We start from the raw sequence: 23,062 nt of genomic DNA, 5'->3' as shown, positions 1-23,062 counted from the left end.
AATCTTCAGAAATTAAAATTCAAGCAAAAATAAACATATCTTTCTCCCTGGGTGGAGCCATCATGACATCTGACCCTGGCTCTCTGTGGGTGACAGAGTTTATAATGTGCTGTGTTTGGTTTTTTCTACATATATTTTTCTATATATATATATATATATATATATATATAAATATTCAAAAAGCAGTGACTGCTGAATAATTTTAGACGCTCTCAGTGTTAAATCTGATTTGCATGTCTCTAAATATTGATGTTATTCACTCCTGTTTATTATGTTCTCAAGACACAAAAAAAAATCTCAGCATAAATAACTATAAAAACACAAACATCCAATGAAGTAAACAGACTGTTATTGTTACAATAATGGCTCGACTGGAGGCTTCACTCGCTAAGCTAAAGCTCTTCTCTTTGGTTTCCTGACAGTCATTAACTAAAGCATGTCGGTGGCTGGCATCAGCACTGGCTCATTTACATATAACAAAGCAAGACAGAAACATTAACCTGAAAACACTACATCAACTCTCCGAACGCTAATAATGTCTGCACATTAAATCTGCATTGTGAGTGCATTAAAATCACATTAAGGAAGGAGAGATCTAATTGTTTTCAACCTGCTATGAGGTATAGCAAATCTTTACCATTAGGCTTCATGTGTCCTCCTACAGAATATTATAATGGATGTCAAATGGTGATTTAATGAAGAAAAGTGCCTTCTTTCAGTATGCCTGATTAGTGTTTATTGCTAATTATAGCATGGCAGGGCAGGGACATGTCAGTTATTGATGTGATATGCTTTTTGCCGCAGAATCTTTTTATGTATCTATACCTGCAGCTATACTGAACATCATTAATTAATACATATTATATACAGATTCAGTCAAAGTGTGTATGAATATTAATTATTATTGTTAATGCCACACTCGTCTCGATTGATTAAAAAGACGTCTTGTAAGCTCTTTACTCTGCCAATAGAGTATTGAGGTTGATCATTGAATGTGTTTGAACATGTACAGGACACGTAGCGCCACATTGACCTTACATGGTATGATATGAATACTACATGCTGTATAAACCGTAGCAAACCTGCCACTGTCTGACACTGTCTCTTTTTTTTTCTCCTCAGAAGGAGCGTGAAAAGAAGAAGGAGGAGAAGAAGAAAGAGAGGGATGTTGATAAAGGAGAGAGACTCAACAACACAAAGGTACTGGATGGATTACACGTAATGTGGCAAACAAGTAACTGATGAGCCAAAACACAATGAGCAGTCGCAGATGATGGTCGTGTCAGGGTGTGGTGTATATTAGACAGAAATGTCCGATCCTTATGTCCCCCCTAAAGCCCTGAACCCTCACATGATTAACTGCCATCACCTGATAAGTGATTGAGTGTGAGGCGGCCGCAGCGGCCGCAGCGGCTCAGAATGGTATAAAGAGGAAATGGAAAGGGACATCACTTGCGTTGCGTACAGTTTCCGGGTTTGAGGCTTTTGATTTGACATTTTTTATTTCCTCCCTTTGCTTCCTGTTTGTAAGCAAGAGTAATGTTGGATCAGATCTGATGAAAAGCAGATTTATCATTGTCAATAGACAACAAATGACTACACACAGTTCTGGCTCTGAATCACCGCTGAGCTCTGTGTTCATACTTATAGCTAAACTTATTTTTTCTTGTAACGTAAACGTTTTTTAACCTTTCTTCTTCTACCTTCTTCTTTTTTTTTCTATTTTATGGTGGTTGTATGCCATTTTTTTTGTGCTTCTGGGCATCCCCTGGTAACCATGGCAACCCTGTGTTTAATGTCATAGCGCTATAAACTATAGGCAATTCCCTCCGGCAACGTGTGCAGAAATGCAGACTTACAGTAACTGTGCATAAAGGGCCCAAAATATCTGCCAGAGAGTCGTCGTGCACTCATTGGGAACATGCCTCAAAGTCTAAGTGCATGAGGGTTGGTCCATTGGGATTAGGCCTAGGAGAACAGTTGGTTCACTTAAGAATGGTGTAAAAAAGTATTTTCCATGAGCTTCAGTGTCTTTTGTTGTAATAATCATGTCTTTGGTGCCAGAATTTTAAAGCATTGAGTTTAGATTTTCAGATTTATTTGTTGAGTTTGAGATGCAGTAGATCTTTGTAACAATTTAACACAAGGATAGTGTGTCTGTCAGTCTCAGTCACATACAAACTAATGTGCACATCACTATTCATTTCAAAATTCATGAAGGTTCTTGTCTTTCAGCAGTAGCTCGTGTTTTTATCTTTAAGAACCACTGGATTCAGTTTTGTGCCCTACAAGTTCACCTTCAGTAACAAAGAGGGAAATAAAGGAGGAAAAAAAAAAACGCGAGTGCAGTCCAGTGACATTGATGGCGCTTTATGTACACTGGTGTATAGGTACTGAAGGCCCAAAGGAGAAGTGCTGCCTTGTTTGTGTGTGTGTCAGCGCTGCGTTATGAATGCATGATGTGCGACAACAGAGAGGGCGAGTCGCTCCACCTCTGTGGTGCAGGAGCTGAATCCTCAAGGGAAGCTTCTCATAAACATTCATGTTGTTCACAGATGCTTTAGTTTTGCTCTGTGCATCAGGACGGGGAATTTCTCACTCATGCACAGACGCGTGAACGCGACGACTACTAATCTTAAAAACTATGACATCATCCATAAGAGTGAGAATGTAACTTTAACCTCGGCTACATTACACAGGTTTTTAACATATCTGTAATAATTTTTGTCGAGTACTCTTCTTCGTCTTCTGCTTCTGACAAAAAAGCAAAAAACATTACATCACTCAGTGTAGTAAGTAAAGCTCTTGCTGCTGGCAGATAAAGCCAAATTTAGCTTTTTTTAAATGCTCACTGCTCCAGAAAAAGATGTCCTAACATCATGAAAAAGACAACTTGCATAACATTCAAATTCAGAATGGATAGATACATGAAATTACTGCTCTTAGCTGAGATACATTTTTAGAAGTGAATTACTTAATTCAGGTTTGACTGGATTGAGCAGTTACTGATGTCCCGTGGTTGTGGGTATGTGATGGAGTGTATTGCATGCATGTCAGGGCTGTGCTATATTCATGCATATCCATGCTGTGTGTGTGTGTGTGTGTGTGTGTGTGTGTGTGTGTGTGTGTGTGTGTGTGTGTGTGTGTGTGTGTGTGTGTGTGTGTGTGTGTTTTAGAGAGAAAGTAGGAGTACAGGAGTAATTGTGTGTGTTTCTGGGTCATGGTTAGTACATTCAGAGTATTTCCATGGCCTGTGAAGCAGTGAGGGAATACTGTGGCTCACAGTGGTGTGGATACTGGTTTGTGTGTGTGTGTGTGTGTGTGTGTGTGTGTGTGTGTGTGGTGTGTGTGGGGTAGTGTGTGGTGTGTTGTGTGGTGTTGTGGTGTGTGGTGTGTGTGTGTGTGTGTGTGTGTGTGTGTGTGTGTGTGTGTGTTCAGATACTCTACAGGGAGCAGAAATGTAGGCTATGGACAGCACTCTCCACTGAGAGCTGGGAGTAAAATGTAACCACACACAGGTTTATACTCCAGCATTAACATCTATGTATATTTTGTAACAATTATTTTCAGTATGGATTAATCTGCTGGTTGTTTTCTGAAGGTGATGTCATTAAATTGTATTATTTTCCCAGTCCAAAACCTAAAAATATTTATTTTATTTTGTCTTAGACAAAGTATGGCCAATCGTTTTAGCTCTAATATATTACAGTAAGTAAGTAAAAATGTATTTATACAGCACCTTTCACAGATAAGAAATTACAAAGTGCCTATCATAATAAAACATGCAAAGGTTCAAGAAGTACAACAATAAAAGCAATAAAATGAATAAAGAGCAATAAAATAGAAGGCATCACAGGAGTCTATGGATCGCAGGGATAGGGGGAGAACGTTCCATAATTTCGGTGCCACGGCTTTAAAAAGCATGGTTGCCTCGGGTCTTATAGCAAGTTTGAGGGATGGCCAGTAATTTTTGCTCAGTAGACCTGAGAGCCCGATTTGCTGTGTAAGGGAGGAGGATGTCAGCAATGTATTGGGGTGTTTGGCCATGCAAGGCTCTAAAGGTGAGCACCATTTTAAAATGGATAAGGAATTTGATTGGGAGCCAGTGGACGGAGGATAAAACTGATGTGTTGTGTGATCTCTTGTTGTTTCTTTTATTTATATTATAGCATCACAAAATTACATCTATCAAAGGATTTCCAGTTCACCTAACCTGCATGTGTTTGGACCAAAACACTCCCATGCAAGCACAGGGAGGCCATGTAAACTCCACACTGAAAGGATGGTGGGTTTTGAAGGTCCCATATAGTCTAAAGGTAGATGTCCATGTGTTGTTTGATTATACAGCAGGTCTAGATTCTATATTAATACTGTGAAAGTATCAAAGCCTCAGTCCACAGAGAAATGCACACAGCCTGTATTCAGAAACTGAGCCTTAAAACCAGCCGCCAGGACTTCTGGAACTTTGTGATGTCACAACAAAGCAGTCACTGCTTTCAGCCACGCCCCAAGACCAACCCATCCCACCCATCATCCAACCTTGCAGGATTTGGTTTCTCTGACTGTTTACCTGAAATCTGCTATATTTTTATTGGATCAATCAGAAAACAGTGAGCCAATCAGAAGAGAGGGTCAGAGCCTCCTCTCTTCTGATTGGCTCACTGACCTGTTGTTACTAGAGCTCCAGTTAGAAGCCTGAGAGAGGAGATGTAAAACTACATTGAGATTGTTTTTGGTTCTTAAAACCACAAAAATATATATATGTATGTAGATATATATATATATCTTTTTATGAATCAACACTTCAAATACAGGACAGGAGAAGAGGAAAATATGGACCTTTAAAACACAACCTTTCTGCTGCGAGGTGACCGCTGACAGACTGGTATATATTCAGATTCCCCTTTTTTATCTGAGTTTATGAGTGAATTAATCTTAATACACCCCCTGCAGTCACAAAATGCACATTGAATCTGGCACCAGCGTCTCAAGTCAGTAATGTTATGTTATATCGCTTTCTTCCTGTTGTTTGAGTTTATGACATCATCACTGAAACAGGAATCACAATCATTAATCATAATCAAAATCATATACTGTCTCTGTACAACAGTCTGTTAACACGTGTGTGTGTGTGTGTGTGTGTGTGTGTGTGTGTGTGTGTGTGTGTGTGCGTGCTGTTAATCTCTCCTCTTGTGGTCAGTCAGACAGGAAGTCATTTGTCTCAGGTTGCTGCAGTGTTAATGTGTCCAGTCTGAGCTGAGGAACAGTGTTGTGCTGTAATAAGTTTGCTCCAGTGTTAGAGAAAAATCAATGTTGAAAAGAAATATTGCATTTTTATTGTGAAGGCATCAAACGCAATCAGCTTATGATTATTCACAATCGATGAAAATCTAATTACCTCCAGACTCGTGCACTGCTACACTGTCTTCACTGTTTGATCCACAATCACTTCAGAGCCAGAACCAGCTGCGATGTCTCATGTGCTGCAGCACCTAATGTAAAGATAAACTGATTCAGCCTCAGCCTTGACTGACGTCACAGGAAATCAATAAAGCGAAGTCTAATGTGTCCTTTCAACAGACTTTTTGATTGTTTGAAGTTAAATTAAATGAATACAAAGACAAGGGATGTAAATACCCAAAATCAATCAAAATACAAAGTTGATGTGCACAATTCAGCTACTTAATTTAATGGAAATGTTTTTGTCACACAGAAATATTATTTATAATAGTAGTACAATTTATCTTTTTAATACTTTAAAAATATTTTTCATATTCTTCACATTCTTTAAAAAAACAATATGTTGAAATTATTTGACTTGACAAATTGGACCAGGGTGTTTCCAAAATATAGGTAGAAAATATAATATATAAGTAGTAAATATAATTAAGTGTCTCCTGCAAAGTTTCAAAATTAGGTAAAACTTCTTTTCATAGTTTCAAATTTTAGTAATTGAAAAAAATAATTTAAACAAATTACCCTCTGCTTCTTCTTCTATTTACATTTTCCATATGTTGTCAAAAATCCAAAATGGCAGTTGCATAAGAACATTAATTTGAAACTACCTGCAGTTTCACTTCAGTCTGCACCACCTGTCAGCAGTAGTTCAGACTCACACACACACACACACTCACGTACAGTTAGGTATAGTTAGTACGGACCCTACACCTTTACTGTCCTGGTCATGTGACCGGCAGGTGTGAGCAAAACTGAGAGATGTACCATCACTGCTGCTGAGCTAGATGACTGCTCCTACATCAAAGCTCCTACTCTGATCTAAAATGCAATTTACTGTATTATGATTGGGTAACATCATTTCTGAATCAAACTGTAGCAAGCAGAGTTGAACTAATTAAAGCAGGTGTGGATTTGATATTAAAATCTGTTCAGTAGTCAGGGTCAGGAGGACACCATGAATGTGCTTCAGCCTTGATGCGGTCGCTCTGGATTAAGATAAATTACCAACTCATGCAAATTTTTTCTTGGTTAATATCATCAGCCTTGCTGATGATACCGGTGGTTTATTACTACTAATGATGGGCAAGCTTTAAACTTCTAGTTTTTAACTCTTATGCTTGTCTATAACATGTAGTATTTAAAGAAAAGATCCAATATTTTTCAGCTTGGATGTGATTCTCATGGTTGTGTCCAGTCATGCTATTCACTGTACATACAAACACTTAGCCTGACTGAAAGAGAACACAGGAATTAGCAGCCTGGATTAGCTATTGAAGCTGACGTCATCAGGAACTACTTCTGTAGGAAACTTACTGGCCAACCACATTAGCTGCCTTTTCATTTGCAATGATAACATATAAAACTTGCATATTATTTTACATAAAACATTATTCTACTTAACAAATGATAAAAAAGATGTCCTGAGAGGCTTTGATTGCTGGGGTTAGGTAGTAATTTCTCTTGCCTATCGTATAGAGATCCAACTTTTCGGTCTCCAGCACAGCAGTGTCAATCAGTTCACTTTTTGTAGTTACACAGCTGGGATCTCTCATCTGTGGACACTTCTCTTTTTTACCCAGGTCTGTTCACTCCTTACAGCAGTGAAGTTTCCTCCGCCGTCAGCTTTGGAGAACAGTGACTTTAGGAGCACCACAATCAGACGTTTCCTTTAATGTAATCAAGCAGACATAAAAACAGCAGGCTTTGGCGTATTTGTAAATCACTCAATATACACATCATATAAGATAAGATAAGACTTTATTAGTCCCAGTGTTACAGCAGTGGACAAATAGTTAATATCTGTACAATTAGATATCTAAGTATAGCAAAAATGGCAGCAGCTAAGGAATATTGCACAGCTGGTGTATGTTAATTATTGCACATGATGAGTTTGTCAGTTTTCGTTGTGTGTGGTCTACTACTGCACCATTTGTCATACAGCCTACATAACAGTGGAAACAAACTGACAGGATTTTTAGCCATTTTAGCAGCACAGCCACCTCAAACATTCATAGTCCCAAGATGATGAATTCCCTTGAGTTTTCCTCTTTCGCCTGATGATGTTCACATTTGTGTTTTCACATTTGGGTGGATTATTATGAAATGAGCTACAAATACTCATGACCTTTTATGATCCTGTGACCTTTACAGCATCTCAGTTGACCCACAGTTAGGTTACACATTGATCTATATGTGTGTGTATGCTGTACATGTCGTTCGTCTCATGTACTCTCTCTCTTTCTCTCTGTGTGCGTGTGTGTGTGTGTGTGTGTGTGTGTGTGTGTGTGTGTGTGTGTGTGTGTTTATGTGTGCTGGCAGAGATATGTAGCATTGTTCATCTCCGACTCTACCTCCTTATCAGCTGCTCCTGCTGTCGATGAGCCCCAGTGTCAAGGAGATATTTGAGGACATTTTGTGTGTGTGTGTGAGAGAGAGAGAGAGACAGACAGACTTGTTAGTCTAAGTGTAAGTGTGCTGACGTGCTGAAAGATGTCTAATCTCCAGTATAGCAGGAAACATGCTGACAGCCATGTTTCTCTGTCTCTTTCTTCTCACTCTCTTTGTCTCTCACTCACCCTCTCCTTGTCTCACTCTCTCTCACCCTGCTCCACCCCTTCACTCAGCCCTGTGCCTTGTCCCTCTCTGTCAAACAAAGACATACTGTGCTGTCATGACATAACCCTACTATGTGACAGCACCTTTCATTTTCCCATGCAGATAATATACTGTACATATCTGTGAGAGGATACTCTCTCACACACACACACACACACACAGGATGGAGCAGAGCGAGGTTTAATCAGCAGATATATTTCATTTCCTTTCACTTCACCTCATTTCACTTCACTTTGGCTTTTCTTTTCTCATATTAAAATCCAAACAAAGAACAGAGTGTAAAATACTGTGAATCCACCAGCTACTGAACTAATTTTGCAGATGAAAGTCTGAGAGGGAGGCTACAATCAATATGGATTTTTTCATGGCTGATTCTGAAATTGTTGGGTTGCAGCTGCAGGGAGATCAAATCAATCAACATTTTAACAATTTCTGTAACAGAAAAAAACAAATTCTTTTTATATATAGCAGGCTAAAGAAGCTTTTTTATTATGCAGTTAACAGTCCACTGAAATCTAGGAGATAATAATACCTGCATATTATTGAATCTGATGAGATGAGAATCTGTTCAAGCTAAGAGCTTCCTGAGCACAGACATCCCCGTATTAATGAGTCAAGTTAACTAATTATGCATAGGTTAATAAATATTCGTTTCTATGAAATCACATTTTAAAGGGTTACTCCAGCAATTTCATATTACACTTTCATATTGTGAGGGGACTCATAAGTGGTTGACAGAGCCTTACTTTCAGTTCCTGATGTGGGTCAAGATTCAAAAACACCGCATCCTGCAGTTCCCATAATGCAACAGCCTCTGTTCAAATTCTCAGTCTTTTCATTTGATAAAAATAATCTAAGCTGTTTCCTATCATCCGCAGTTATTCATCTTCATCAAAAGAAGATTTTTGTTTGTCATGTGCTTGTGATATATTCTTTCTTATCTATACACATTTTTAATTTTTATAAATCTCAACACATTTACTGATGTTTTTTATTTAGTACACATTGCCCATAATTATGAGAAATTAATAAATAAAGAAATGAAGTTAATAATAATATAGAAGAACAGGTCAGTGCATATGCATAGGCTATAACAGCTTACATGTCACATGATTTTGTTCATCTGTAGTATGAAAACATCAGATTTCCACACAGTCATAGAAATAAGAAAGGTCCTGGTTAGAGTCCAGTAATAAAATCCTAGCACACCACTGAGCTCTCTCATCTCTTCTGATTGGTCATTCACACTGGATGGGTAGTAGAGGTCAGGTTCAACAGTCGTTTAGCTGACTTTGCTAACAATCAGCACAGGAGCTGAGAGGGATTTAGCAGCTAACTGTTCTCCACAGTGAATATGCTTAAAGGAGCTATTTGAAAGTTTTACTATTGCCACATAGGCAACGTTAGCATTAACAGCTATTTACCCACCTGTCTAGAAGAATTGTTAAACATCAAATTTAGTTTCTTTACTCAACAAGAACTGGCTCCAAAAGTGGAAAGAGACACCAGTGGTAACTCGTGTTTCTGTCACTTCTTTTCTTTTGTTGAAGTTAGCATGCTAACCAGCTAGTTCCAGTTTGGCCGGACCTTCTTGTGACTTTCTGATAGTGACTCACTGTAGTGTCCAGTCTGCCCTGAAGATGTAGCGCTGCCCAGAGTGAAATGTGGAAAAAAACAGCTAATAACTAGCATGCCTAGTGAAGAGTAAATTTAAGATGGATTGGGTCGTGTAAAGTTAATCTGAAGTTTACTTAGTGCTATTCAGATGTCTGCCTTCCACCTTGACTTTTTACTCCCTTTATTGTACTGTGCCCAGTTGTCTGAAGACGCAACAGCACAAAGTATTAATAAAAACATTTAACTGTTCATGTCCTCTGGGACATTCAGCCTAGTTTGTGTTTTCTTTGTCATATGTACTTCCCATTTAGTGAATTTGTATGACTGTGTGGAATTGATGAGGTGTTATTTATAGCATGCCATTTGCTCTAATGAAATAATTTTAAAATGAATGTTGCTGTTGCACTCAGTTGCTTCTTCCTCAAGACTTTCAATTCAGAAAATGTTTTGGTAAGGGGTTATTTGAGTTTTGATTGCCCATCCATTTCTGTTTTGATTACCTTTTAATTTTGGATGTGTATGTGCTTGAATTATTAGTGAATTGTCGAATTTGGTTATGTAACCACTGTTCCTGTGGTGGCAAGTTTAGTCAACTATAGCTGATCACTCAATCAAATGTTGGACTGACTTCATGAATAGTTTCATATTTTGAGAATATTACATCAAACTTTCATCTCGAGCAGACACTGTGGCTGCAGCACGAACTGTCCAAGGTTAAAAGGCTGGCTTCGTCATGTTTCTTTGCAAATGCATCACAAACAAAGAAACCGTCAGAGGAGTGAATGAGGAATGACAGGGTGTTTAGCTGCCTTTTCATCTTTACTAGTTGATGACAGCTAGAAAAATAAATTTAATTCACTGTGCCACTCACAGGCTACAACAGCTACCGGCAACTTTTAAGGTGGAATGTTTTCTTGCATGTTACTCAACACATGACATACATTGACGTCAATCAATACACCTTAAATGTCAATAAGACAACTTTGACCATTCCATTGTTTTTTTTAAAGTATATTTTTTTGGGCTTTTTATGGCTTTATTGGATAGCACAGTAGAGAGAGACAGGAAATGAGGAGGCAGAGAGAGGGGGAATGACATGCGATGAGGGATTCGAACCGGGGCAGACTGCAGCGAGGACTGTAGCCTCTACATATGGGGCGCCTGCTCAACCCACTGCACCACTCGACGCCCCCATTCCATTGGTTTTTATTGGCTCACTAGCATGACATACGCTTTATTGGTGATTGGATCTTGAAGTATGAATTTTAACAGGATTATGCAAACTGTGAAGATGATGTTCCCTCACTTTTACAGAAAAAAAGTGGTGTAGCGTTATTCTGGTGCACTCTGGCAGCACTACACCTCAGTGAAGTGAGTCCAGTCCCAGACCATGCACACTGCAGGCTCTCATGCACACCCTGAAAGACAGTCAAACAAAGAGAACCAGTATACAGTCACTGTAATTGCGACTTCATGACATTGTAGCAGCAGCAATAATTTTGCAGTAGTGGGCCGCTGTAACTCTCAGAGACCTATGATCCTAAATTCATTTACATTTACTCATTTGGCAGACACTTTTATCCAAAGCGGCTTAAAAGTGAGGGACATCACTAAAGCTTCAGTGAAGTGGGAGACCTTGGTTTAATTAATAAGTACTACATCTATTGAACAACATCACACCACGTCACATTTTTGTGGCGGTGAGAAAGAAGCCAGGGTTTAAACTCTCTTTTTTCATTTGTTACGCAACTATTTCAGGCACTATTTATGTGAACACTGGCTGTGACATTATAGTATTGAGTCTCCCCCCTCTCTATGATGACTGGCTTTTCACTCCACCTTCCAGTGAGGCTGTTTGGATCAAGTAAAAACACTTTGGATTTCCAAAGTTCTTTGGAACAGCCTGTTGTACGGCCTAGTTCTGATAGATTATAACCAGGACCTAAGTGCGCTACAGTTTGTGATATCAGCTAATAAAAAGTTTTGCATCTAATATCTCGATATATAGGGCCACAATTTTATGTTAACATCCAACTTTCCACTAAATCTTAAACACACTGACCAAGTTAAATACACAGCACAGGTTTACTTATCAGCAGAACTAGACAGCACATTTCTCTTAATAAGGCCGTATTTGCTGAAGCATGTTGATTTTATAATTGATGCTGTCTTCTTTCCTTCCTTAATCAAGACCAGTAAAGTGTAGATTTTTCCCCTAAGCCACCATAATGCAGGTGTTCAAGCAGATGTTAGGCAGTGTTATCCCTTCACGGCACATCAGTCTGGTGTGATAGTGATTGAAACTTGCATGCTGTACCTCAGCATATCAGTCCCCGAACAGTAGTTTCACTTGTACATTCATCTTAACAATGCTCCTCCTATGGTGGTCTGGTCCATGTCAGATCTGTTATTATTGACCACAGTAGGACATTAGCCTCCACCAGATAAGAAGCAGTAGGACTGAAGGGGAGTCAAAGATTTAAAAAGATAGAGATATATTAGGACACATGACATAGAGGTGAGATATGAACGAATCAATAATTCAGATGGTGAGAGATTGGGATGGATCCTGTGCCGGCTGCTTACATAAGCTGTTTTTAGATTAGGATAGATGATGTACTGCTTGAATATCACATGTATGTGCTTTGTTCGTAGGAGCAGGGAGATTCATCTAACGGAAAGAAAGGGTGTGGGTCTTGAGATCACAGAGGTGGAGAGAGTTCATGTAGAAGTTAATTTAGGAGACCCGATTTTGCACCAAATCACAGACCTGCGGTTAATGTTTGCCTTTCTCTTAACCATATTAGCCATTAGCCCAAAGCGCTAACCATACCTCAAATGTAATTTCACTCGGCATAACCAGTCTTTGCTTAACCTTAGGCATTCCATAGTTGCTTTGCACAGATATGGCAGGAAACGAGAATGTAAATAAACATCGACATTGACTGTAATCCAGGTTTTTACAGGATAAGAAATATAATCCCCCCTCTCTGTACTGGACCTGCCAGGTGACCAAGGAACATCTGTAGCACGTTGGTGTGAAGGTGCAGTGGTTTGATATTGACATCCTCTCAGTGCGCCTAACTTTTCACTCTGTTACTTCAACCATGTCTTCTACAAATGATGTATATGTACAAATAAAAACTTTTGCCATATACATTTTGAAAGAAACGTAATTGCTGCCTGGACTTTAGTCACTGGCAACAACAATGTTTTTCACTAGTTCAGTACGTTGTTGCATCACATGGAAGTCAGGGGTGATGGAGAGAGTACAAATTACCAGACTTTGAACCAAAGACCAGGATTAACGTGTGTTGATAGGTTAAGACTTGATAGGTTAAAACCTTAACCTTTTAATATGTTCTGGATTCATGTAAACTAGATGTAGTTTTGGACAGCTATTGGAAAAGTGTCACGTCTCATGTGTCATGTCAGCACTGACGTCTTCAGTATAAACCAAGGGCTGGGTGATATGATGTGAAATCAAACTTTATTTCAAACTTTTCCCTTGATTACAATTAATGAACGATTACTTTGGTGCTTATCAGTCTCTCTCCTCTTTGAGCCATGCACTCCTCATATTCAGCAATATGATTGTTTTGCAAGTGGTTAAACAAATCGGCGGTGTTACCTTCGCTATTTGTTACATTCACCACTGTCTGGTAGTTGTGATTGATAAGACCCGATAAGGAGGCGAGGCCGGTGTCTGTGTCATTGTTTCCAAAAGTCTCAGTTTCTGTCCGTTCAGACTACAACACAACCACATGGTTTTCAAACTATAAAGGGTCCAGCAGTGTTTCCAAAATCTCAGTTTTAGGAGCTCGAAAAAACTCTGGGGTAGTGTGGATGCCAGGCGTAACCGTACCAAGAGTGATGCGTTTTAAAACTAAAATGTTTTCGTGTGGATGTAACCTGAGGCTCGGTGTTTGCACTTGTGTCATGCATATCGCCAGCTTCACTTTGAGTGAACACAGACTAATGTTAGTTGTGTGGCAGCAGAGGTACATTAAGGGGACAGTTCATCAACATCCATATTGGGGAAAGTATGAACCAAATTAACCAGACAACGAGCAAGATTAAGTCACTGAGAGGTTCTAAAGTTTTGATACTTTTTTGGTTAATTGCGCAGCATTAATTAAACCACGACCATGATCTTTTTGCTAACCTTAACTTTAAGTGCTTTGGTTTGTCTAAATATAACCAATAAGAAACATTAATCATGCTGTAGTTGGTACGATCAGATATTGTAGAGAAAACAATTGAACAGCATTATCAGTGAAAGTTTTGCAGATGTTACGTTATTGATGAACATTTTGTGACTCTGCGGATGCTTTCATTCAAACTGAGCCCTCTTTTCATCTTGCTCTCAAAATCTAATCTTTGTGTGGCTCAACTGGTGGAGCGCGTACCACTTAGGCACAGTCCTCACCGCAGCGGTCATGGGTCTGAGTCCGACCCATGGCCCTTTGCTGCGTGTCATCCCCTCTCTCTCCCCAACTTTCCTGTCACTCTCTCACTGTCCCTATATGAATAAAGGCAAAAACTCCCCAAAAAATAACTTACAAAAAAATCTAATCGTTGTCAAAGCAGTATATGATCCAGATCTCGAGGGGACACTCTCGATGCTAGTCATCATCTCGGTCAGTTTGTGGTGAAACGTTGTTTTTTTTTTTTTTTAGCTCTTCATGTTTTCCACAGGCGCTGAGTTCTGTATAGACCCTGATCCCAACTCTGCATCTGTGAACTTTCCAAACACACAAAGCATGTGCATGTCTGCTCCTACATGAATGTGAATGTTGTTTTTCTGCCTTTTTTTTATAGCAGTTAATACGCCTTACACCATAGAGCATTTTATTACTTGATTCTTGACCATGCTTGTGACTAACCTGAGCTCCATATGGACTCAATGTGCTTTAATAGTCTTGTGGAGTAGTGATAGATACAGGTGTTTTTTGAGGCTGACACTGATGGTTTTGTGCAAGGTTAGTAATATTTAGTGCCAACACTCATTATTTTCAAAAGTGGCCTTTTTCATGGCCTTGTTGTTTGAACAGTATTTGGAGACTCAAATTACGTCCTCTCAGACTAAATGAATACCTTTTTATATTTTCAGGTGAAGGGCAGACAGGATGATGTGTCTATTAATTGACAGGGGGAACTCAGGGATATGTTGGGCATTTAAATGAAACATGAACTAGAAGCATTGACTTTTCTGCTCAGCCATCTTAAACTAAATGGGAGTAAAATATTTACCAGCTGTGGTCATAGAGAAAACTCTATATCAGAGGGGATCATCTGACTTGATAGGATTTAAAATACAGAGTAGTAGATAATAAATAAATAAGCAAATAAATAAGTAATATAGAATATTCTTCACCCAGGATGAAGGTGATACAAAGTTGACTGGAGAGTGGCTTAAAGTCCAAGTAACATTAGTCCACGTTCACTCAAAGTGAAGCTGGTGATATGGATGAAACTGAACCCTAAAGCTTCGTCCACACTAACGTTTACTCCTGGCGACCACACACTATTTCGGAGTTTTCGAGCCCCTAAAATGGAGACCTTTGGAAACAATGACACACACACACACACCCGCCTCGCCTCCTGATTGGGTCTTATCATTCACGACTACCAGACAGGGGTGAATGCAACAGGGGTTGCAATCAAAGGTGTGAGGTGCTGAATATGAAGAATACATGGCGAGTTTCATTAATTGTAATCAAGGTAAAAGTTTGAAATAATCGTAGATATGTATGATGATATGATTCTCCAAGCACTCACTAAATAAACACTGATTGAACTTTAAGTCACTTTTTGTTTCAAACAAACTAATAAAATCACTTTGCCAGGGAGGATTTTTGTCAGGAAACACCTGCCACATGGATTTAAGATTAGGAAAGACATTTAAGTTAAAAGACGTATTTATCACCTACACAGTCATAAATGTGGTGAAAACATGAGAGAGAGAGATAAGAGAACGTAAGGAGAAAGGACACAGTGTACTCCGCACCCGCGCACTACTCAAAAAACACACAATGCTTTTTAGGCAAGCAGTGACTCCATTATCTCTCCAGTCGTTTCCATTCTCTCCTCACCTCCATTCATCTTCATCTCTCCTTCATTTGTCCCTCCCTCTGTCTTTCTCCTCCTCTCTCTTTCCAGCTCTCTCTGTGTTTGTCGCTCTCGCTATAAACTAAATCGCTGTCGTCCCATTAGACTGCCGGCGTATGTTGTCTTTTTCTTTCAGCCCATGAATAAATTATCAAAGAGAACAAGAGGCTGCTTTTCCTTCATGGAAAAAACTGGCGCTCGCCTTTGTTGGATATAGAAATGAAGGAGTGTATGTGTTAATGTGTGTGTGTGTGCGTGCACGTGCATATGTGCGTATGTGTAGATGCATTTGTGTGTGTCTTTGTTCATTCAGTGCAGGGATTTGGGGAGTGTGTTATCGCTAGGTGCTCTGTACATCTGGACTGAGTTGGGCTATGACAGGTTCCCGAGATTGGATGTCACACATATACACACACACACACACACACACACGCACACTCAGCAGCAGCAGCATATCTGTGGTCGATTGGAGTTAGTTTGACTGGATGGTGTGAAGGGCAGCCAAAGGAGCAGCACTCTGTGACTAATAACGTGACACACACACACACACACACACACACACATACCACACACATAGAAGGCGCTGCACTCTGAGGTCCGGCAGTCAAAGGATCGATAGTGTAGCCACAAGGAGGCTAATCAATAAGCTGGATTTGCACTGCTGGAGGAAGAGAATCAGGTCTGTTTCCCAAGAAAACACCCGCACCCAAGACACACACACATCCACCCTCCCACACTGTAAATGCACAGATGAGATAATACACACACCAACCACACAAACACAAGCACATCTCCCCCACTGTGGTGCAGCAGAGCCTATATGCCACTGAGGCTGTTACATCCCAGCTTACCTCTCCACACAGAGTGAGGCATGTCTGCTGAGCTGGTTGGCATTTGCACAGCTTGGGGATTTGCAAAATATATCATGCAACAGATTTATTGTCAATCACAGATTTACGTCAAGGCCCTGCTGAAGGAGATGGTCCATAACCTATTTATTTTGACAGTGATCAGTAAATACTGCAGGAGACGGGCGAGCTGTACTTTATCATGCTAAAGATGCTCCGTCTAGCTGTTTTATTATATGTCGATATCATCATCATCAAATGAATCAATATTTCAGCAGCTTGATAATCAGACTGAATGAATGTGTATCTGTCACATCAGTATTGTTTTCGGTTGAAAGAGAAGCTACGGCAGCTGGGAGCAAGTCGAAGAGTTTTTGTCTCTGTAAAGACGGGACCTGCATTAGAACTGATTCTGAATATGATGAGGGTTGGACCAGGTCTGCAGGTAAAATCACACACTGTGTTATAGGTAAAGATTCTAATCTCATCTAAAGTCGTCAGATTCAGTACCTGCCACTTGTTCTCTTTTCTTTTTCTTTTTCTTTTTTTTTTTTTTAAAGATGTTTGATATTTGCAACTGAGATCATGATGTCACCACATAGAGACTCTGGGTTTATGCTACATCAAGTGCTGAGGGAATGACGTATTTTTGTCCCGACCCAAAAGTTAGCATCACACTGGTTCTCTTGGAAAAAAAAAAAAAAAAGCCACCGGAATTTTTACATTGGCTTTTAGATTACTGCAGAAAATAAACTCTGCTATGAACTACATCACGGTCAGTGGTGGACATGGACACACCCACACACAACACCAGAGATCTGTGTCTGTTGTTGAAGCCACCGGTGCAGTAACGTCTGGACACCTCATGTAAAACACCATAAATTCAATTACTTTATGCAAAGTGGTGGAGATGAGTTTCATAGCAACAACATGAGGTCCAACCCTGCGTCTTCTGCTGTTGGAGCAGGACATGAGAGGGTGTGTGGGAAGAGACAAGCGAAACGCAGCATGACTAAACTACAGAACCCCCTCACAGACACACACTCACACGCCCGTCCTCTCTAGAGGGGGGAAAAAAAACAACTGAAAACTGCGTCCCCGGTAGATCATTGGCCCACTGTTCCATGTTAGCTCCAGCATGCTAATCCAGTTTGTTGCACGTGCTTTTCCCACATCCAGATGTGTGTGTGAGAGTGTGTCTTTGAGAGTTGCGCGCACATCAAATCCGGTTTGTCATGTGTGCTCCTCAAGACCAGCTGGCAACAGTCGATGTGTGTTCCCCGAGTTGAAGCATCTGTTTTGTGTGTGTGTGTATGTGTGTGTGTGTGTGTGTGTGTGTGTGTGTGTGTGTGTGTGTGTGTGTGTGTGTGTGTGTGTGTGTGTGTGTGTGTGTGTGTGTGTTCTCTAAATCCAACAAACAAATTCTGGCTGCCACTTTCTCAAAAACACAGCTCTGAAAGCTCTGCTGTTTAGCGACAAATAAGATTCACTTCACAAAATACCTGAAAATACCCGCTTTAAATTGGTGTGTGTGTGTGTGTTTGTCTGTGTGTATGTGTGTGTTTTGATTTGATTAGGTATTCTTTCCCTGAACAGTGCCGTCACGCTTCAGCCGTCAGACCAAACCGTGACCTTCCTCAAACACTCAGGAGTGTGTGCATATATTTGCAATGTGTGTGTGTGTGTTTATTGCCAGTGTTTGAGAGTTTATGTTGTGTGTGTTTGTGTACTTTTGCATGCATTACTTGAATTTGTGTGTTTGTTGTATCTTGTATGAGAGTGTCTTTTTTACCTGTTTGTGTTTGTCTTGATGTTTCTCTCTCAGTTTCTCTCTTTGTGTGTGTGTGTGTGTGTGTGTGTGTGTGTGTTAAAATGCAATGGGTTCTCCATGACTGTCAGATGAATGTAACTGGGTGGAAGGGATGCTTGCGTGTGGCAGCTTAAGATCTCCTCTCTGTGACAAAACCTTTTAGATTGTAGTGTGTGTGTGTGTGTGTGTGTGTGTGTGTGTGTGTGTGTGTGTGTGTGCGTGTGTGTGTGGGTGTGTGTGTGTGTGTGTGGGTGTGTGTGTGTGTGTGTGTGTGTGTGTGTGTGTGTGTGTGTGTTTGTCAGTGCCACCAGCTGAGTGACAGATCGTGTTGAATGGTGCAGAACTGCAGCAGCCCAGCACACTTAACAGCCTCTGACTTACTGCGGCGCCTGACACACACACAGACACACACACACACACACACACACACACACACACACACAACGACTTTGTTGTATGCTTCCAAGTAGAGATGGGGGGGCTGCCGACTTTATGATATGGATGTCTCAGTCTGTATTGATAATGCATTTTTAACACACTTCTCCTCTCTCCATGCACCCACACACTTTTGGCACTTGGACACACACACACACACACACACACACACACACACACACACACATTTGGCCTCCTGCCCACTGTCTCCTCCTCTCTTCACTGTGTCTTGTTATCTTTCTCCTCTTGTCATCTCCTCAGTTCATCCTTTGTTTCTCATCTTCCATTTCTTTCTTCATCATCACTCATCATGTCGTCTTCGTCCTCCCTCCCCGTCCTTCCCTTCGTCATCCTCTCCTCCTCTCATTTATGTTGCCTTCTTGTTGTTCTGTCCACCTCCTCTTCCTCTCCTCCTTCCCAGCTTCCTTTCCTCTTCGTCTTTCCTGCCAACATCTCTGCCTCTCCCTCACTCCACATTCATCACTGTCCCTAATCCTCCTAATTGGCCCTTGCTCTCCTCTGTTTTCACTGTCCCCACTCACCAATTGACCCCCTCATCTTCCCTCTCCTCCTCTCCTCTTCCTTCTTCCTCCTCCCTCCACTGCGACTGCTTGTCTTTGGCATCATTGACTCATCAGCCAGTGGCAGTTTTATTATTCTCTTTTATAGTGTTAATAAGGCAGCTGTCAGGTACAGGAAGACAATCTACACCCTGCAGCGCTACTGCAACTACCAGTGTACTGCTGCTGCTCCTAACACCACTGTTCTACTGCTGTCAGCACTGCAGCCACCACACCTGTCGATACTTGTCAAACAAAGCCAAGATCAAGTCTCAAATAATAGTCACTACTCTGTCAGACTCACCACAGAGTCTGGAGTTTCTCTTTTAACATCCTCATTTCAGCAAGGTCATTCTTGACATTGGGATTACTCATTTGAGCTGCTGGAAGGCTTTTATTTTGACATGTGCAGGAAGTGCTGCTACAGTCACAATACCTTAACACTGAATTAAATTTTAAGAGGCAACAGGAAACTTTTCCCCTTAGTGTTTCCAAGTGGTATCAGTGTTGGCGCTGCTGTCATAAAGAAGAATGTAATTAATTTCAACACAGCTTATTTTAGAAAGGTCACCACCAGGAAATGTTTTATTTGCTTAGATTATCAAACCAACAATGAATAGTTTGTTTCTGGCTGCTAGCGGCAGTGTTAGCAACATGGTTACAGCTATCAGCCTGGCTACTGTCCAAAGCAAGAAACAACCATAAGGATCACAATTTGAACTGCAAACCCCGATCTCAGTGTTGTGATGAAGGCAGACTGAGGGCGTTTTCACACCTACAGTTGGTTTGCTCTGGTCCGATTCAGTTGGAGACTTTGTAAACTTAGCATTTTCCCCTTGGTTCGATTTGCTTTCACACAGAGAAGAATTAAAATGAACCAAAATGCATCCTTACAAACCACGTGAGAACGTTCACTCCTCTTATTGGTCAGACTGTCTGGCTGGAGCAGGAAAGTAAACATAGGAAGGTTACGGGAAGCGTCGAGCTCAAACTTGTGAGTTCACCTGTTAGTGGGGTCGGATCCAGTTCAGAACTCTTTCACACCAAAAAGGAACCGCTCCAGTGTGCGTTTGGGACCGGAACAAGACCACCTCCTCGAAAGGGTCTTGACGCGATTGTTTTGGTCCACACCCGAGTGCAATTACTGTTTTCACACCTGCCCAAACCAATCATACCAAGGGGGAAAATGAACCAGGGTTCGACTTAAATGGACTGAAAAGCGCAGGAGTGAAAACAGCATTAAAGACCTGGTTAGATGGGTCTTGAACCCTCTTTGAACCGCTAATAGTGACAAAGCCTGGTAAGCTGCTGCATCAGTGCGTCTCCATCAAGTGAATGTCTCTCCGAGGTTCACTCTTGTTTTCCCTCGGTTTCTGTCGCTCTCCCTCTTTGCCGTCTTTGCCTCCTCAGGACATTTCTTTTGCCGTGTAACCTTTCCTTACTCTGATTGTTCGATTGGCTGACAGTCACTATCTAGGAAAAGCTACCTACCGAGAGCTACCGAGGAAAAAAGAAGTGCTATCCTCTTTCTGTTTTGGTTGCACAGTGGCATACGTAATTCAATCTTGTATCCTGTGGCAGAAAGAATTGCAGAGTGAAAGCGAGGCTTTTAGGGAACTGATCTGAAGACAGATGGTGTCATTTTTCTGTAGCCATCACATTGTGCAATCAACATTTACTTCATAATAAGTTAAAACTAAAAAGTCATCTATTGTCACTTTAAAGTGATTGGAATTAATTAAAAAATAATTGACAGCCATATAATCACAGGTGTTTGTATATGGGTGAAAGCTGATCTGATCTTCCTGTGGCTGTCCACTGTCTCTAGTTGATGATCTTTGACCTCTTCACAGTCGATGCTGTGACCAGTTTTAGTTAAAGCTCAGAAAAAAACACAATAAATGGACTTTGAGTTAAGGTTGCTTCGTCATGCTTTTCTTAGTTACTAAATAAATCAATTTGCTTCTGCTTTAAGCCACTGAAACTTCCTGTTCAGACATACTGCACTGATGTTCTTCATGTCATTGGTTTAATGTGTACATTTTGTCTTTTCTTGCACTGGTTGTGTTTTTGTGTCAATGCCTTTGTAATGGTGAAGAATCATTTTAGTACACTTCTCTGTGTGCCTTTTAAATCACCCTCTGGGGACAAATAAAGTGTTTCTTGAATATTAAATTATTATTTCACATTAAAAGTCTTCCAACAGCTGGAAGGGCTTAATGCCTCCCTTTCCTGGTAGACTTTTACTGTGAAAAAGACAAATAAACTGGATCAAAAAAATCAAACTTAACCTTCCGACTCGGGCTTTTAATGTGAAACAACTGCAAGTATGTTTGAGTTTTTCATTTCATCACACTTCCTGAATAAGTATGTCACATTAAAAGCCTTCAGGAAGTGTTTTGTTTCATTTACAGTTGGATGATATGGACAGACAAAAGGTCAAAGTATCCACAACTGAATGTATGTAGTGTGTTTCTGTTGTTGTAGTGAGGCCTGTCTGTAGTACAAACCTCCTTCTCTCTGTATTTGAGTTAAATAGAAGATTTGAGAGGTAGATAAAACTATCTAAGAATTTAATGTATACCTACTCCTGCTTCTACTGCTGCTGCAGTAGCTTCTGCTACCAGTGCCTCTGTTGTAGACTTCCTTGTCAGCTGCACTGTCTGCAGCTGTCTGTCTCATGCCTCCTTCGATCATCGTCATGTTTATTCTCATTCTCCTATTCGTCCTCTGTTTCCCATCCCTCTTGTGTTTGTCCTCTGTATTTCTCCCTCCCTCCCTCCCTCTTACTCTCCCCGCTAACCAATTTGCAGCCTTCATCTCCTGCTTGTCTCCTTCCACACTATTTGTTTTCCTGTCCCTCTTTTAGTGTTGTTGGCTCTTTGTTTGTTCCACCACCTCGTTCTGCCTCTTCTCTGAGGATAAGACGCTTGTTTCATCTGCCTCTCGTGCGTGTGAAGGAGGACTGTTGAATGTTGTCTTGCATAAGCCTGTTGAGTACAGTCTCAGTGGGCGGCCAGCCTCTTTTGTAAAGGGCGGGAGCTGCAGGTGTTTGTTTATATAGATTTGTGTAATTTGGTGGGGTACAGGTGTAGTGTGAGTTTGAATGATGTTTTTGTAGGCCCATACCAGCATACCTGCAATGAAGCTGTTGAGAGAGTCAAATGAAATGGGACAGCTGCTCAGGACTTAGAGTGGGTCGGTGGTTCGATTCCCAGCTCCTCCTGTCCACACGTTGAAGAGTCCTTGGGCAAGATACTGAACCCCAAATTGACCCTCGTGTGTAATCGGTGTGTGGATGTTTGTGTATGGTAGGACAGAGCTATATGTGTTGGAAAAAGTGCAGTATGAATGTGTGAGTGAATGGGTGAATGTGGCTTCCATTGTAAAGCGCTTTCAGTGGTTAGAGAAGTGCTTTGAGGGTGCAAACCATTTACCATTTACCATGAAATGTGATTGAGAGGGGGGTGACATGCAACAAAATTGGGGACGATTTACAATACATGTAAGTCCTGTAAGGCCCCAATACACTGAGCAATTTTGGAAAGTCCAAAATAAGAGTTGACTATTAACCAGCCAACTGGAAAAGAAACACTAAATCTTGGTTG

General features: G+C 40.7%; 1 protein-coding gene across 2 annotated transcripts in view; it reads left to right on the top strand.

Annotated features, from left to right (window-relative positions):
* The window catches only part of LOC111220567 (stromal membrane-associated protein 1-like), a 113,403-nt gene that overhangs the window by 43,027 nt on the left and 47,314 nt on the right, over nt 1–23,062 (top strand). For both annotated transcript variants that reach the window (XM_022743682.1, XM_022743681.1), the window contains one exon: nt 1,123–1,200. In XM_022743682.1, coding sequence (XP_022599403.1) covers nt 1,123–1,200 — 78 coding nt within the window. The remainder of the gene's footprint in view (nt 1–1,122; nt 1,201–23,062) is intronic.

The sequence above is a fragment of the Seriola dumerili genome, unplaced genomic scaffold, assembly GCF_002260705.1.
Source record: "Seriola dumerili isolate Sdu_G_001 unplaced genomic scaffold, Sdu_1.0 BDQW01000073.1, whole genome shotgun sequence".
NCBI classification, from domain to species: domain Eukaryota; kingdom Metazoa; phylum Chordata; class Actinopteri; order Carangiformes; family Carangidae; genus Seriola; species Seriola dumerili.
Note: the sequence above shows the minus strand (reverse complement) of the source record. Positions and strands in the feature narration are given on the sequence as shown.